Source organism: Colias eurytheme, chromosome 13 (genome assembly GCF_061535395.1).
Source record: "Colias eurytheme isolate Ceu_HAF_F1 chromosome 13, ilColEury1 Martin Lab GWU primary, whole genome shotgun sequence".
NCBI classification, from domain to species: domain Eukaryota; kingdom Metazoa; phylum Arthropoda; class Insecta; order Lepidoptera; family Pieridae; genus Colias; species Colias eurytheme.
The window spans coordinates 3,252,843-3,266,259 of record NC_142992.1 but is presented as its reverse complement, the minus strand read 5'-3'; the positions used below and the strand labels follow the sequence as shown (position 1 = coordinate 3,266,259).

At 33.5% G+C, this 13,417-nt stretch overlaps 2 protein-coding genes across 5 annotated transcripts in view; one reads left to right on the top strand and one right to left on the bottom strand.

Annotated features, from left to right (window-relative positions):
• chas (chascon) overlaps positions 1-13,417 on the bottom strand; it is an 87,304-nt gene that overhangs the window by 8,498 nt on the left and 65,389 nt on the right. For all 4 annotated transcript variants that reach the window (XM_090108753.1, XM_090108751.1, XM_090108752.1 and 1 more), the window contains 4 exons: positions 4,980-5,132; positions 3,714-3,815; positions 2,975-3,125; positions 2,343-2,429 (listed from right to left, as the gene is read on the bottom strand). In XM_090108753.1, coding sequence (XP_089964879.1) covers positions 2,343-2,429; positions 2,975-3,125; positions 3,714-3,815; positions 4,980-5,132 — 493 coding nt within the window. The remainder of the gene's footprint in view (positions 1-2,342; positions 2,430-2,974; positions 3,126-3,713; positions 3,816-4,979; positions 5,133-13,417) is intronic.
• Positions 5,161-5,985, top strand: LOC149903284 (N-terminal Xaa-Pro-Lys N-methyltransferase 1-A-like). Its single transcript, XM_090108755.1, has one exon. It carries the CDS (start codon positions 5,335-5,337, stop codon positions 5,983-5,985), a length of 651 nt encoding a protein of 216 aa, XP_089964881.1. The 5' UTR covers positions 5,161-5,334.

Sequence of the window (13,417 nt, the reverse complement as noted above, 5' to 3'; positions counted from 1 at the left end):
TATTTTTTGCATATTATGTTCATCGTGAAGTTCATCTATATTGAACTCTATGTATCTATTTATATATTTATCTATTTTTTGCACACCTCATAAGCGAAGCGTTGAGGTGGGTACTACTGTCACTTCGCGCAAAACATCTGATTTTTCAAACTTAAAATGTCTTTATGTATCATACATTGCACTTGTAAGATAATACATACACACACATATTAAGAAAAAACACTATTTTTAACGTTCATGATATTTTTGATGTCATTTTTGTTATTTAAACTAGTTAAAAAACAGTTTAAAAAAGTTCTGTCTTGGACGTCCGTGTGTCTGTATGTGCGGATCCTTTTTCTTGTTAACACGATAGCGACCGAAATACTTTACTAATCGAGTCTTTTTTTTTCTCTTACGCTTGAGTATGCTCAGGAATAGAACCCTTTCATTTTTCAGGGTCTGATTCGATGTGGTTTAATTGTTATTAAATAAACAAAAATAATAATTAATAAATATTTATTAAAAAAAGATTATGAGGCGTGCACTTTTGGATTTTCCAAATTATTTTTTTCTGTTTTTAGTGCACTTTGCCCTGCTTTTTATTACTTTTCCACTGTGTCTCCTTGTCCACCAGGTTGTCTGGAAGAGATCGCTGTCTGTGCGGTAAGACCACCTGTTGTACTCTTTTATTAATTATTGGTGCACAATAAAGTATTTTTGTTTGTTTTGTTTGTATATTTTCGGCAATTTAGAACCGATTTGGAACATTTATTTTAGTTCTATAAGATATTATTTTGTGTAAAAGTCACTCTGTCTGTATATGTTTGCTTTCAAAGGTAGGTATGTATAATCACAAATTGTTAATGGCAACAATGTAGATAAGTATAATTTATTTATTTATTTTATTCAGAAAAACTCAATTTCTTGTATATTTAATGCAAGCGAGCAAAGAACAGACGCAAAGTTATTATCTACCAATCATTCTTAGACATTGTATAATATGAAGTATAAGTACTAAATTGTTTGAAACATAAATTAATCTACAAGTATTTGACAACAAAAATATATATAGTAGGGGAGGCCAGGATGCTAAATGTGGATTTACTCGAGCGTCACGGGAACCTATTAGAATTGGTAGATTAGACAACATATATATATACATAGCGAGAAAAAAAGGTCCTATAATGTTTTCACTTTTAGCGGTGGGGAAGGGTTTTTTGATTTTTTTTAATTTAAAAAAGAAAAAAATTGGCTTGGAAATACTCAAGCGCGTTAGATATTGATATTTTGCATGCTCCAGGACGTCACTGAAAAAAAGTATACGTTAATCTGACGATTTAAGTGGCGATTTAATCGCTATGAAGAAAGGGTAAAAAATTAAAGTAATATTATTCGAGCGCGTCAGATTAATATATGGGGGGGTTAATTACAATATAAGAAGTCCCCATTTCGCTAATCTGACGATTCGAGCTCAACCTTAGGGAATTATGGATTATTCAAATTTTCCAGCGGGGCCCCTGAGCGCACCCACCAACCATAACTGCTCTGATATTGACTAGAGGTACTAATGCATAGCTAAGGTACCGTCCCTTATAGTAATCTGACGTGCTCGAGTAAATCCCAAAATCCCCCTCTTGGCCTCCCCTACTAATAGAACAAGCCAGTGATTTATTATCGGTTTTGACTTTAATTTAGAAACAAGTGAACTTTTAACCTAGATCCTATAAAGTGCAATAAGGAACGATCTTGAAGGCCGTGCTTTTGATTAATGAGTGGGATGTCTTTAAATTAATAGCGTGTGAATAATCGAAATATCAGTGCAATAATAAATATGTTCATAATATTTTGGAAGTATGTAAAACATTGATTTATTATGTTTTGAGCTGTCAATTAATATGTATGGGTCTCCCCTTAGTATAGGTATAGGTTTATTCGCAAACAAGACATGATGGGGCATTATAATTTCGGTACGGCGAAGATGCAGGTTTATTTTAAATTTTTAAAAGACTTTACCTATAATAGCGGTAAAAAGTTAATATAGGTAGGTACTTAGATCAATCATATTTTGTTCAGATCAAAAATATTTTATATTCAAATATGCTATTGTCGCTGTTCGTTAAACATTTATATGTTTGAAAAAAAATAACTATTAAACAATATTCAGTCAGTAATTGTGCTAGTTCGCTATACTATCATATTAATTAAAAAAAAAGGTTAAACATTTAAGCCTCGACCGCCATCTAGTGTGGAATAGTAGAACTACGTGACATTTCATATTTTAAATCCACGCCATCTATCGGTAATAACAGGAAACTTTTCAAAATTTGCAAACAAAAATGTGTAATAGTACAATATCTCACCGTTAAGTCGGAGGCGGCGCTGTCGTCGCATTCTCACGGATAAACTGTCCCAATCGTCGTCCATGTTCGGTTGGCCCTCTCTTTCCGCTGAAACAATACATAAATATTAATAAAGATTATTATACACAATTTAAACATGAATTTTTCTTTGATAAAAAAGAAGATATATTTTCTACTAGACTTGATTTTCTTTACCATTTTGAATGTCCTTAAAAAAACTTATTCAATAACTTTTGTAACTAGTATTCAATGAATACAGACATTTTAATTGGAAATTATCAATGATACTAACTACACAGGATTTTTACACGCTTTATATTAGCTTCACCTGTATGTTTGTATGTTTGTAACCGACTTCTTTGGGCGCAATTTTGACCCACTTTAAATGGCCAGATTTCGTTCAAACTTTGTAGATTTATTGAGGACCGATGACAATACCCTAATTTGATAAAATTTTCTATTTTTTAGTTCGGCTTTCTATAGTTTTTTTTAAACTATTATTATTATTTAATCTATTGATCTGTGCTTTTCTGCCTTATTACTATAATATTATAACTTCATCATTGCCTTTATTGTCTGTATTTTTCCCTTACATTTCCTTTTTTTCATATGATATTATATTATTTACTAACCTTCTTCAGTCCGTGTCCTAGAATGCACTTGTGTCCCGACCCTTAACCCGCCCGCCATCAGCTCAGTGGACCGCTCCACTTCTATGCGCTTGCGTCTTTCTTTACCACCACTCTCTTCTACTAAACTCTCGTCACTTTTTAATGAACCGACCTGTTCAATAAAACAATAATTGGTGTTTAATTATTATCATTACAAATACAGCTGAAATTCTTGCCGGTTTTTCTCTGTAGAAACTGATTTCTGGACCGGTGGGAAAATATGGTAAATCTATGTTATGACGATTCAACATTTTTTCTAGAAGAAGTCTTTGAAGGTTGAAAACGTCATCACCGTAAAAGTTGCAAGGATTACCCAAATTCGGTAAAGACATCTGCTCAAACGCAGTATCGATTAATTAATAAACCTTAAAGGTAAGCATAATTTTATTTATGTTTTGATCTCTATTGTGATACAGTTTATAAACAATCATCCTAAATATAGTTCCTAGAGTTTCGATGTTTACTATAAATAGAATCTAGTGTAATAGAATATTGTTTACGTTTATCAAATCCAAAACATTCTGACGAATTTGCCGTAAACTATAATATTATAATGAACTGAATCAAAAAATATTCTGGAAACCAGAATCCATTTTATAGGCAATTAAAACTCAAAATAAATCCCATGTCCATAGCAATACATCTTTTGATAGTGTTTAGAATTTATTATTATTTATTTTTTATCAAGAGTAAACCATACCTCTTCCCTCCCCAGCTCCTCGTCACACACGCGCTCCTGTTCTTTGGTATGTCGCGTCTCCGTAACTATCGTGCCATCTGGTCGTAGAGCTCGCAACTCCTCCTGTATCACATAACTTTTTGTATTTACTTCCAAAAAGACCATAAATAAAACTAAAAGTCATCTTTCTATGCACCTTTATCATAAGCTTTCCAAAGCATTGATTCCTTTAAAGAAAAGATGGCATTTCATTTTAAGCCTCATTGCGATGACTAATTATAATTATTCAAAGAACCAAGCAAGTTAAAATGCATGAAAATCAAATTTTACGATCATTCTTTCACCATAGCGAATTGGCTGATTACCTTTGCAAAGAAATTAAATTATAAGGCTATCATGATTAGTTATTAAAAGTGATAATGTTTAGCGTATAATACAGCTTTCTTGAATTTCTGAAAGTTCCATTTATCAATCGTCACTTCAAGTTTCTGCGGAAACCAAGTTCTTGGAATACGTTATAAATAAAATTCAACACAATCATGATGTCAACCAATAACCCGTTAGACCAATAGAAGTCTGTGCTAGATCTCCTGAGGTCATACATATCTATTGTACTTGAAACATTATTCTTCACAAAAACCGAAGAGTAGTGTCATCAAAGCAAACGAATGGTATTGTGAGAAACAGAAACTAAATATGCATATATAATAAAATAGCTAGCATTGAATATTGATTCTTTCGTAGAAAAAAGTAATTCAATGAAAGTAAAATGTGAATGCTTAACAAATAGTACCAATCGTTTATAGAAATACGCTACTTTGAAGTCGATTAAAAGTGGACTTGATTGGCTCACGATAAATGATGTAAGATATTTTTTTTGCTTTAGCGGTACCTTTGTTAAACAAATAATATCAGCGTATTTCAATTCTACTATTTTATACTTCCTTATTTACTTCTGATTAATTAAGATATCTACTATTGATTTAGACAAATACACATTTGTACAATAATTCGTTAGAACTGGTTGATGATATTGATGCAAAAACATCTCTATTCTAGTATTATTTACTGGAGCATTATTTTCTTAAGAAAACAAATAAGGGATAATCAATAATATACCTAATCCTATACTATTTATGATGAAGGTAAGCTATGTACGAAAAATATGGCTTCTCCAATACAATTGAGGATGGCTCAATATCAGGTTTAGAAATAAGTCGTTTGTTATCATCGCATTGATTCATTCATATTTCCCTAACTGGTATACACTTCTGCAACGTAACTTACCGTATCATCAGTGGTGATAGTAGTATTGTATGCAACGGTATCCTTGACGAGCGTGGGACCTCGTGGAACGAGGGCCAGCTGCTGTTCCGTCTGATTCCTCAGAGCATCGCGAATGTCCTCCTCTTTCGTTTCGTTCACCGCAGCTATTAGCGCCTGAAACAATTAAAATACATCATTTTATTATACATAATAAAGATATAATTTTAACTATTTACTCTACAATAATACTTCTTGATTTCTTGTTTTATCTAAGTTTACATCTTACACTTTATAATCTGTATTTATTTATTTTTGTTTTGACAGCATTTCATTTCTTTACACTGTCAAAAATTACAAGCCTATAATTCGTTTTATAATGGACAATATCTTCTACAAAGACGCCGCTCGATATTGGGCTAATGTGCCGTCCACAATAGACGGAGTTCTCGGAGGTTTTGGGCATATTGCGGACATTGACATCGCGGGATCCAAACAATTTCTAGATCAACTGTTATCGATTGATAAACCACCAGCAACCAAGCGAGCATTAGACTGTGGAGCCGGTATTGGCAGAGTTAGTAAAAACCTTTTAATACCTTATTTCGATAAGGTTGATTTAGTTGAGCAGGATGAGAAGTTCATTAACACGGCCAAACAATCGATAGGAGATGATAGCAAATTAGGAATATTGTATCAAATTGGTCTGCAAAATTTTAAGCCACAGGAAAAATATGACGTAATATGGTGCCAATGGGTACTGGGTAACTTAAATGATTATGATTTGATTGGTTTCTTAGAAAGATGCCGGCAGGCTCTTGCAGAAAACGGCTTGGTTGTAATTAAAGAGAACATAACAACATCAGACGAATTGGAGTATGATGATGAAGATTCGTCAGTCACGCGCCCGGTAAAATTGATGCTCAAAATATTCGAGGAAGCTAATTTAGAAATGATAAGAACCGAGATACAAACTGGTTTTCCAGATGATATCTATCCAGTTCACATGTTTGCTTTAAAGCCATCGTAAAAATCGTTGTTAATGAGATCTTAACATGATACAATTGACAAAGAAAAATATCTAGTACAATGCTTTTTACATAATATTAAATTAAAGAAAGTTGTTCGTTTCAGTTTGCAAATACTTTGTCTATCTGCATTATACGTCGTATCGTATGTCACGTTTGAGATCATTAAGATTTCTGCGTATCAAAAGGTAACGGGTAACTGCGAAAATACATCATATTCATAATGAAAAAGGCTTATCTATGATGAAGTGTCGAATCGTGGGTTGGGTTCGTGATTATGAGGTTTATAAACTAGGATCTCGGACGTGCCGTTGCGAGTCGAGTGCATTCACCGTTTTACTAGTTACGAAATTCTTGACTCAACTACGGAGCTTTGCGGAATTCAATTGTAGTCGTATTGCGACAATTTGTTCATAAATTTTCGTTAAGCGTTATGTTTCCTTTTTTCAATGGTCTCGTGAAACAAGAATTAAAATTGAATCATTAAATAAAAACCTCTATTAATTAAGCCGTTTTGTGATTCGATTCAAATCAAAACTCAGAACATCAATATATGAATTAACGAGTTATGCAATAAACTAAGATATTCGGTTATATAAATACGATCTTAATAAACCTTTATTTGCGGCAAGATTGAACAATTCGTTAGAAGCCACATCAAAGCTATACAGGGTGTAATCGTTAAGTGTGCACAGGCGATTATTCCGTAACTATTACAGATATCAAAAAACTTTAAACTGATATTGAAAGTACTTAACCTAATGAGTAAAATGGCCATAATAAATTTTTAAAAATAATACGAGAAATATCTAAAAAATTAACTTTAAACCCTCCCATACATTTAGTATGAGATATGAATATCCCATGTACATGGGTTGATCCAAAAGTAATGATAATCAATATTAAACAAGGTCATTACAGTTAAAATAATTATGTATTTCTCTGGATAGTCTTCTAACTAGATAATATACTTCGATATTTTTTTTCCTTAACTGAGAAAAAAAAAACTTTGACTTCATCTACAAAAACCCCTCAAAATCGGCCATCACTTCGCTGTCGTCTTAAAATTTCTTGTATCGACGGTGTTTCTTGTGCCGAGGTAAGAGATAGAATTAACTAGGAGCTAGATCTTACAAACAGGGTGGGTGTTCAAGCATTTTCAATGCCGATTTTTGATTGGCAGCCATCGCAACTGACGCTTTGTGATCTGGTGCGTTGTCTTGGTGAACCAACATTCAAGACCGAAGTTTGCCATGTCTCTTTTTCTTACTAATCTACCCGTAATCTTTTAATTTGGTCTGTGTAGTAAGAGCCCTGTGTAGTAGTGGCTACCTTCTTAAAATATTCCACATTTCTTCAGCGTCCCAAAAAACTACGGCTTTAATCTATCCCACTAATTTTCACTTTGAAAATCTTCACCGTCACTTTGGAAGCTCGCATCCAGGCCATTGATTGTTTCTTGGTTTCAGCATAAACATGGTGAACCCAGGTAACGCCCATGGTCACAAATCGTGACAAAAAATTATCCTGATCTCATTAAAAATTTAGAAATTCACCCTCTAAATGTCGAATCGTTGTTTCTTCTTTTCGTCGGGAAACATTCTGGCTCGCACTGTTCACATTAAAATTAATGTTAATACTTGGAAACGTGGCCTGTAGATATAATTTTTTTGTGATAACTTAGTGATTACATGAGCAAGCATAAAAAATTTATTTTATATTTTTATGTGCACAGGAAATACCCAATTATCATTACTTTTGGATCAACCTATGCATTTAATATGAAAGATTTTAGCTTTTTTTTTGTTTTTTTTGGTTTTCTGCTTTAATTACTTCGCAAATTTGGAGGGAAGTTCATTTAGAAACTGTAAATAGACCTCCTCATTGTATTGCACAAGAAGGACGTCACTTCGAAAATCTACTATGAATACAAAATGTATGGGAAATAAATTGTATGGGAGCGTTTAATGTAACATTTTTGGTTATTTCTCGTTTTATTTTTAAAAGTTTATTATGGCCATTTTACTCATTAGGTTAAGTACTTTCGATATCAGTTTAAAGTTTTTTGATATCTGCAATAGTTACGGAATAATCGCTTGTGCACACTTAACGATTACACCCTGTATATTAGATTCAAATAGATTTGATTGTGTTGATATTGAAATAATATTTAGCCTCTCAACGGATTTCGATCAAAGAACAGTAAGTGAAAGATAGCGCTCTATTAGGTTTTATTAGGGCCGCATTGTGTAGCGGTTTCTGAACTGTTATATTGAATTTAACACATAGTCTTCTAACTAGAATAGTAAATACATGTGACATACATTTTTTTTTACACTAGGCCGTGGTTCTAATGTTATTATATTAGCTACTTCGCCCGGTCTGACCCGCAATAAAAATGATTGATGATACATATTTTATAGATGTAGTTTCCTAATGGCAAAAGTATTTAAAAATTATTATAGTCGTTTTTGAGTAAAATCGTAACAAACAAAGTACTTATAAAACTATTTATTTTTTTATAATATAAATTGTATGATACATACTAGCTTTCAAATATTATATTCCATGATATTTCCAAACATTGACTGCTAATGAATTAAATTATGTATGAATTTACGTGCTTGCAACAATCTGCAATCTCGATAAATATCCTAATAAGTTACAAATATTGTATTGAAGAGTGTAGCAATAGTATTTACATAGTACAATATTTAGTTTTGCAATGTGTTTGTAATACGAACGGTCACGAGTACAGTGAGATTTGTTAGAAATGCATGGATCCTGGCCTTGCCAATTTCATATAGCAGAACTTAGTGGTAGGTAGTCTTTGTACAATTTTTCAAATTAAACTACCTTTAAAGTGTGACTATCTTAACATAACACAGTAGTAAACTAATTCAGTAGCAAAGAATAGCATGGTGGGCAGTAACTTAAAATGGGGTGAGATTACGAAAACAACAGAATAATAATTTTGGCTCAATTGCTATTCCTAAACATTGTATATGCGGTTCGAGGTAATTAAATACACAACCCGTAATTCAAAAGCGGACTTAAACATTTTGACGACTAGAAGTTAAACGGCCTTTGTTTAATCACGGCTTTACACAAAACCACAAGCACTAAGAAATATCATGACTAGCAAAACACGATCATAAATCCTAATTATATTTTCGCCACCATTGTAATATTTAGAAAGCCTCGGTTCGTAAGGTCTCGTGAACCTGCATTATTCACAATTTAAATGGTTTTCAAATCCAATTCTTAGTATACTAAATAACATTTTAACTAACTTCTATCAAAATAACGATCTCATTTCATAACTCTTAGTGTTTTATTATAATTTCCTCGTCCACATTTCCTACAGATTTTAAGTTGTACACTTCATACGTAAATAAATGTTATGGTTAGACTATAATTATTGTTTCTTTCATAGGTAGTTGCACTACCTATTTCAATGACATTCAAGAAAACCTTAAAATTGCCCTCAATCCAACATCGAGTAAAAGTTAGTATTTTAAAGGTTGCACTCCTTAATTCAAACGAACATTTGACATTTCACATTCATTCGAAACAAGTAAAAGTAATATGCGGTCCGTGGATCGTGAACCGGTTGCCTTGCGCCGGCGCATGTTTTGTCCAATTCCTCGGAATGTGGCTGCGTTGACGAAATGCATGGAAAGTATTTCATACAAAACCTATATGTCTAAGGGTTTTTTTCGAAGTGTGACTCATTTGTATTTTAAATCGCATTTTTGGGAAGTGATCTAAATTTTCTATTGTGCACTTTCTTGTAGAAATTGTTTAGCTTTCAGGCTTTGTGTTTATATAATATAAGACTTAATTAAAGACGAAATAAACATGGGCATGAATGTTTAAAACGAAAATCTATCCAATGAAAGTTTATTCTTTGACACAAGTTAAACGAAAAAAAGACCAAGGGGCCTCACTATGGTTTCCAACTTTCCAGGTATAACTGATAATAATCTACTCACAAATCCTATAGAATGACTACGTGAAATCGTATCAATATTTCTTCTTATAGAATTAGAACCAAAATGTGGTTAGCCACAAACTTCCAGAAACGTTGAACTTTTGAAAACAAACACTTTTATTAATATCACTCCGGTTTCGCTCTATTTCAACGAAAAAGTGTCCAATCGTAATTTATAGGTAGATGACCCCTTGATCTATTAAATGTTATACTTTAAAATTATATAAACCTGTATCAAAATTCGGATACTAAAATATACTCCAGGCTATATAATCGTGAATATATTCATTATTCAATTCAATTATCAACTTCCTAACCTTGATCTTAATAGATTTATAAGAAAGCATAAACCTTCGCGTCGATATCCAATCTAACGGCCATTTTGTTTTTATTGTCTGTCTACGACCACCCTCAAACAATCATTGGCAGTGGCACAAAATGGAACATAAAACTTAACTAGAATTAATACAGACTGTTCCTTCGGGCCTCGGGGTAGTTCTCTGACGGGTCTTCTGATCGATTGTATATTGTATACAAAAATAGAAGTATATATATGGCTAGATTATATGGACGAGATATGACGAGTCAGAAGATGCATGTATTTTTTAAATGGCAGGTTAAAGTTGTTTCTATAGATTGTACTATGAGCCTGTAATCTGAATATAACGAAGTAATCATAGAAGAAACTTCCTATAATACCCTAAGGTGCGTAAAATCTATTGATATTCTCAACGCGCCGTTAGACACCTTGATACATTAGACTCCAACAAAATCCGACACAAAGCAATGATCTAACCTCGCGAATAATTGAATATACGGCATCTCATTACTAAATAAGAACAGCATTAAATTAAAGGGAGGCAATAAACCTCTCCACGGGGTTACACGACAATCCACTTAGTTAGGTACCTCCTGTGACATTTCGATTTGAATTAAAGACCTGAAACGACTTTATCAAGACTTTGACCAGTTACCTACTGTTGACTCTGTATTGACAGGTGGTTAATTAACACGCATAAATAAGAGCGGGGGCACACGATGCGTTGCGGCGGCGGTGCGGCGCCGGAGCGGTGTCGCTGCGTCGTCTTACATAGAAATATCTGTGGCATGTCACACGATGCGCTCCGGCGCCGCACCGGACTTGTAACCACCAAGACGAGGCGGGGAGGGGTGAATGCGGTGCGACGTCGGAGCGGCACCGCTCAGTTGTTTTGCATCACAAGGAAGGACACGCTGTGCAACGCTGCTACGACGCCGCTGCGACAGAACAACGTTACGGCGCCGCACCACTCGTGTGCCCACTGACACGGTGAAATCTTTGCGGCGCGGCGCCGCAACGCATCGTGTGCCCGCGCCCTGAGGCAATTAAGATGTGATCAGCCCACATGCTTCACACAATGCCTCTTGAATGCTGATCTTCCACAAACGTATGGAATGTGTTCTTTTTTCTTTAAGTTTTGTTGTTTTCATTATTCTTAGTAAAGATTTCCCTAGTTAGAATCTCGTTCATCGTTATAAAGAAAATGTGGTAAGTATAAAAAAATACGTTTATGTCTATTAATTGAAAACTTTTTTACATATTTCATAATCTAATAACAACTATAGACAACTATGTCCAAATTTATTTATTTTAACCATAATAAAAACCGCCACAATGAGTTTTACGAAATAAAACTCACAATGTAAAACTTTATTTTTTATAGTTTGGGCTTATAAAGTTCGTATCTCAAACCTCCTAAATCTAATAAACCTTATAAATTATAATTTCGAAAGTAGTCTAAAATATGTCAGGGTGTACATTACGAGGTGCAATTCGACCTGCTCTGTACGTGACTTTACTCTGATTCAATTAATGATTGCAACTTCATAGAACATTGTGAAATTAGATTATAAATGTTACCTATTTCCTACTATTGTCGAATGAATAGAAGATAAAGACGCACTATCTATCTAACTACGAAGCCCACGCAAGCATATGGCCAAAGTAATCTAAATTTCATTCATATTGACTAATAAATATCACCATTATCTCTAAAATCTAGTTTACAATAAGGTCTACCGTTTCTCACATAAATTTGGCGTGTAATTCTTATGAGTAATTATCTGATTACAACTAAAATATATCATGCTGGCAGGTAAAGGGCATGTCAATTATTTATTTGGTACTGATAATACATTAACTATGTACTTAAGTATCCAATAATTCACTGTCCATTTGAAATTTAAATAAAAACAACCTCAAATTTTGTAGACAAATAGTGAATACAAATCTTCGCACAGTTTCCAACAAGATTTATTTAATTACACTTCGAATTAGACAAATCTTCAACTCAAGTAGCAAATACAATAATTTACCATCTCACATTAGAAACAAATTAGAAAAAGCCCAATTAATTAACACTACACGTAAACAAACTACAGCTTGCGATAAGCACTTAATTTACGATACAAGATTATCCGCGAGGATTCCCATTAAACATTAGAGACAAATGCACACATTCTTATTGCTGGTCGTCTAATAAATAGCTGGGACTAATTTTCAATTAATTAATGTCTGGCAGCGCTTCGCTTATCGTATGAATCAGTGTCACAGGCTTTCTAGTGACATCTGCAAGCTTGCGATTGTACGATAATGCAACTGGGAATTTCTCGTTGAACTGTGTGTGAATGTGTGACCGTCCTCTTCTATTTACCGAAAAAGGAACTGGTGCATACTATGTGTATTTGGCTGCTGATTTTATTACTTTTTGGTTTGGAAAGATGTTATTTATTGAGACTTTTTTGTTTTTTTAATTATCAATTCATTAAGTGCAGGTTTTTGCTTATCTTTGATAATTGGATTAAACCCACAAAGATTTGCAATAATATAATTGAGAATTTGAGTACACTATTTCGTAACATCGTCATAAAATATCAATTTGATCTTTGATCGCGACTAAGTACAATAAATCTTATTGCATTCATAATTGCGTTCTCGTAAATGTCAATAAAAATTTCGGAATCGAGTTTAAAATAATTTACAGCCGGCAAACAAATATTGGCTATTGTTATGATCATAATTCTTGTTAATATATAACACTTGTAATAAAAGCAATAAACCTTAAAGGCTTATTGGTTCCGCTGTTCAATGGAACAGAATCGAACAATCTCCAAGCAACGACCGACCTTGTGTGCTCGTTGCACCACGACTCGCGACAGGTGATTTTGATCCTGCTAAGCCCAGTCACAGAATTGGTAATACGTACTTTAACCCAATTTACAGTTTGCAGGTTTTCGCTCACGCTTTGGAATGCGCGCGTAAAGTATGTTTTTTTTTTTTGTATGATCTTATAAACCTTAAAATAGCGCATAAAATGTCATAGATGATCAAATATTTCAACAATGGGAATTGAGTTAAATAAAGACTTTCACCTAAAAGATGAATTTGAAGCTGATCAGTG

Coding starts and splice junctions, on each gene's coding strand:
- LOC149903284 (XM_090108755.1), top strand. CDS start 5,335: ATGGACAATATCTTCTACAAAGACGCCGCTCGATATTGGGCTAATGTG.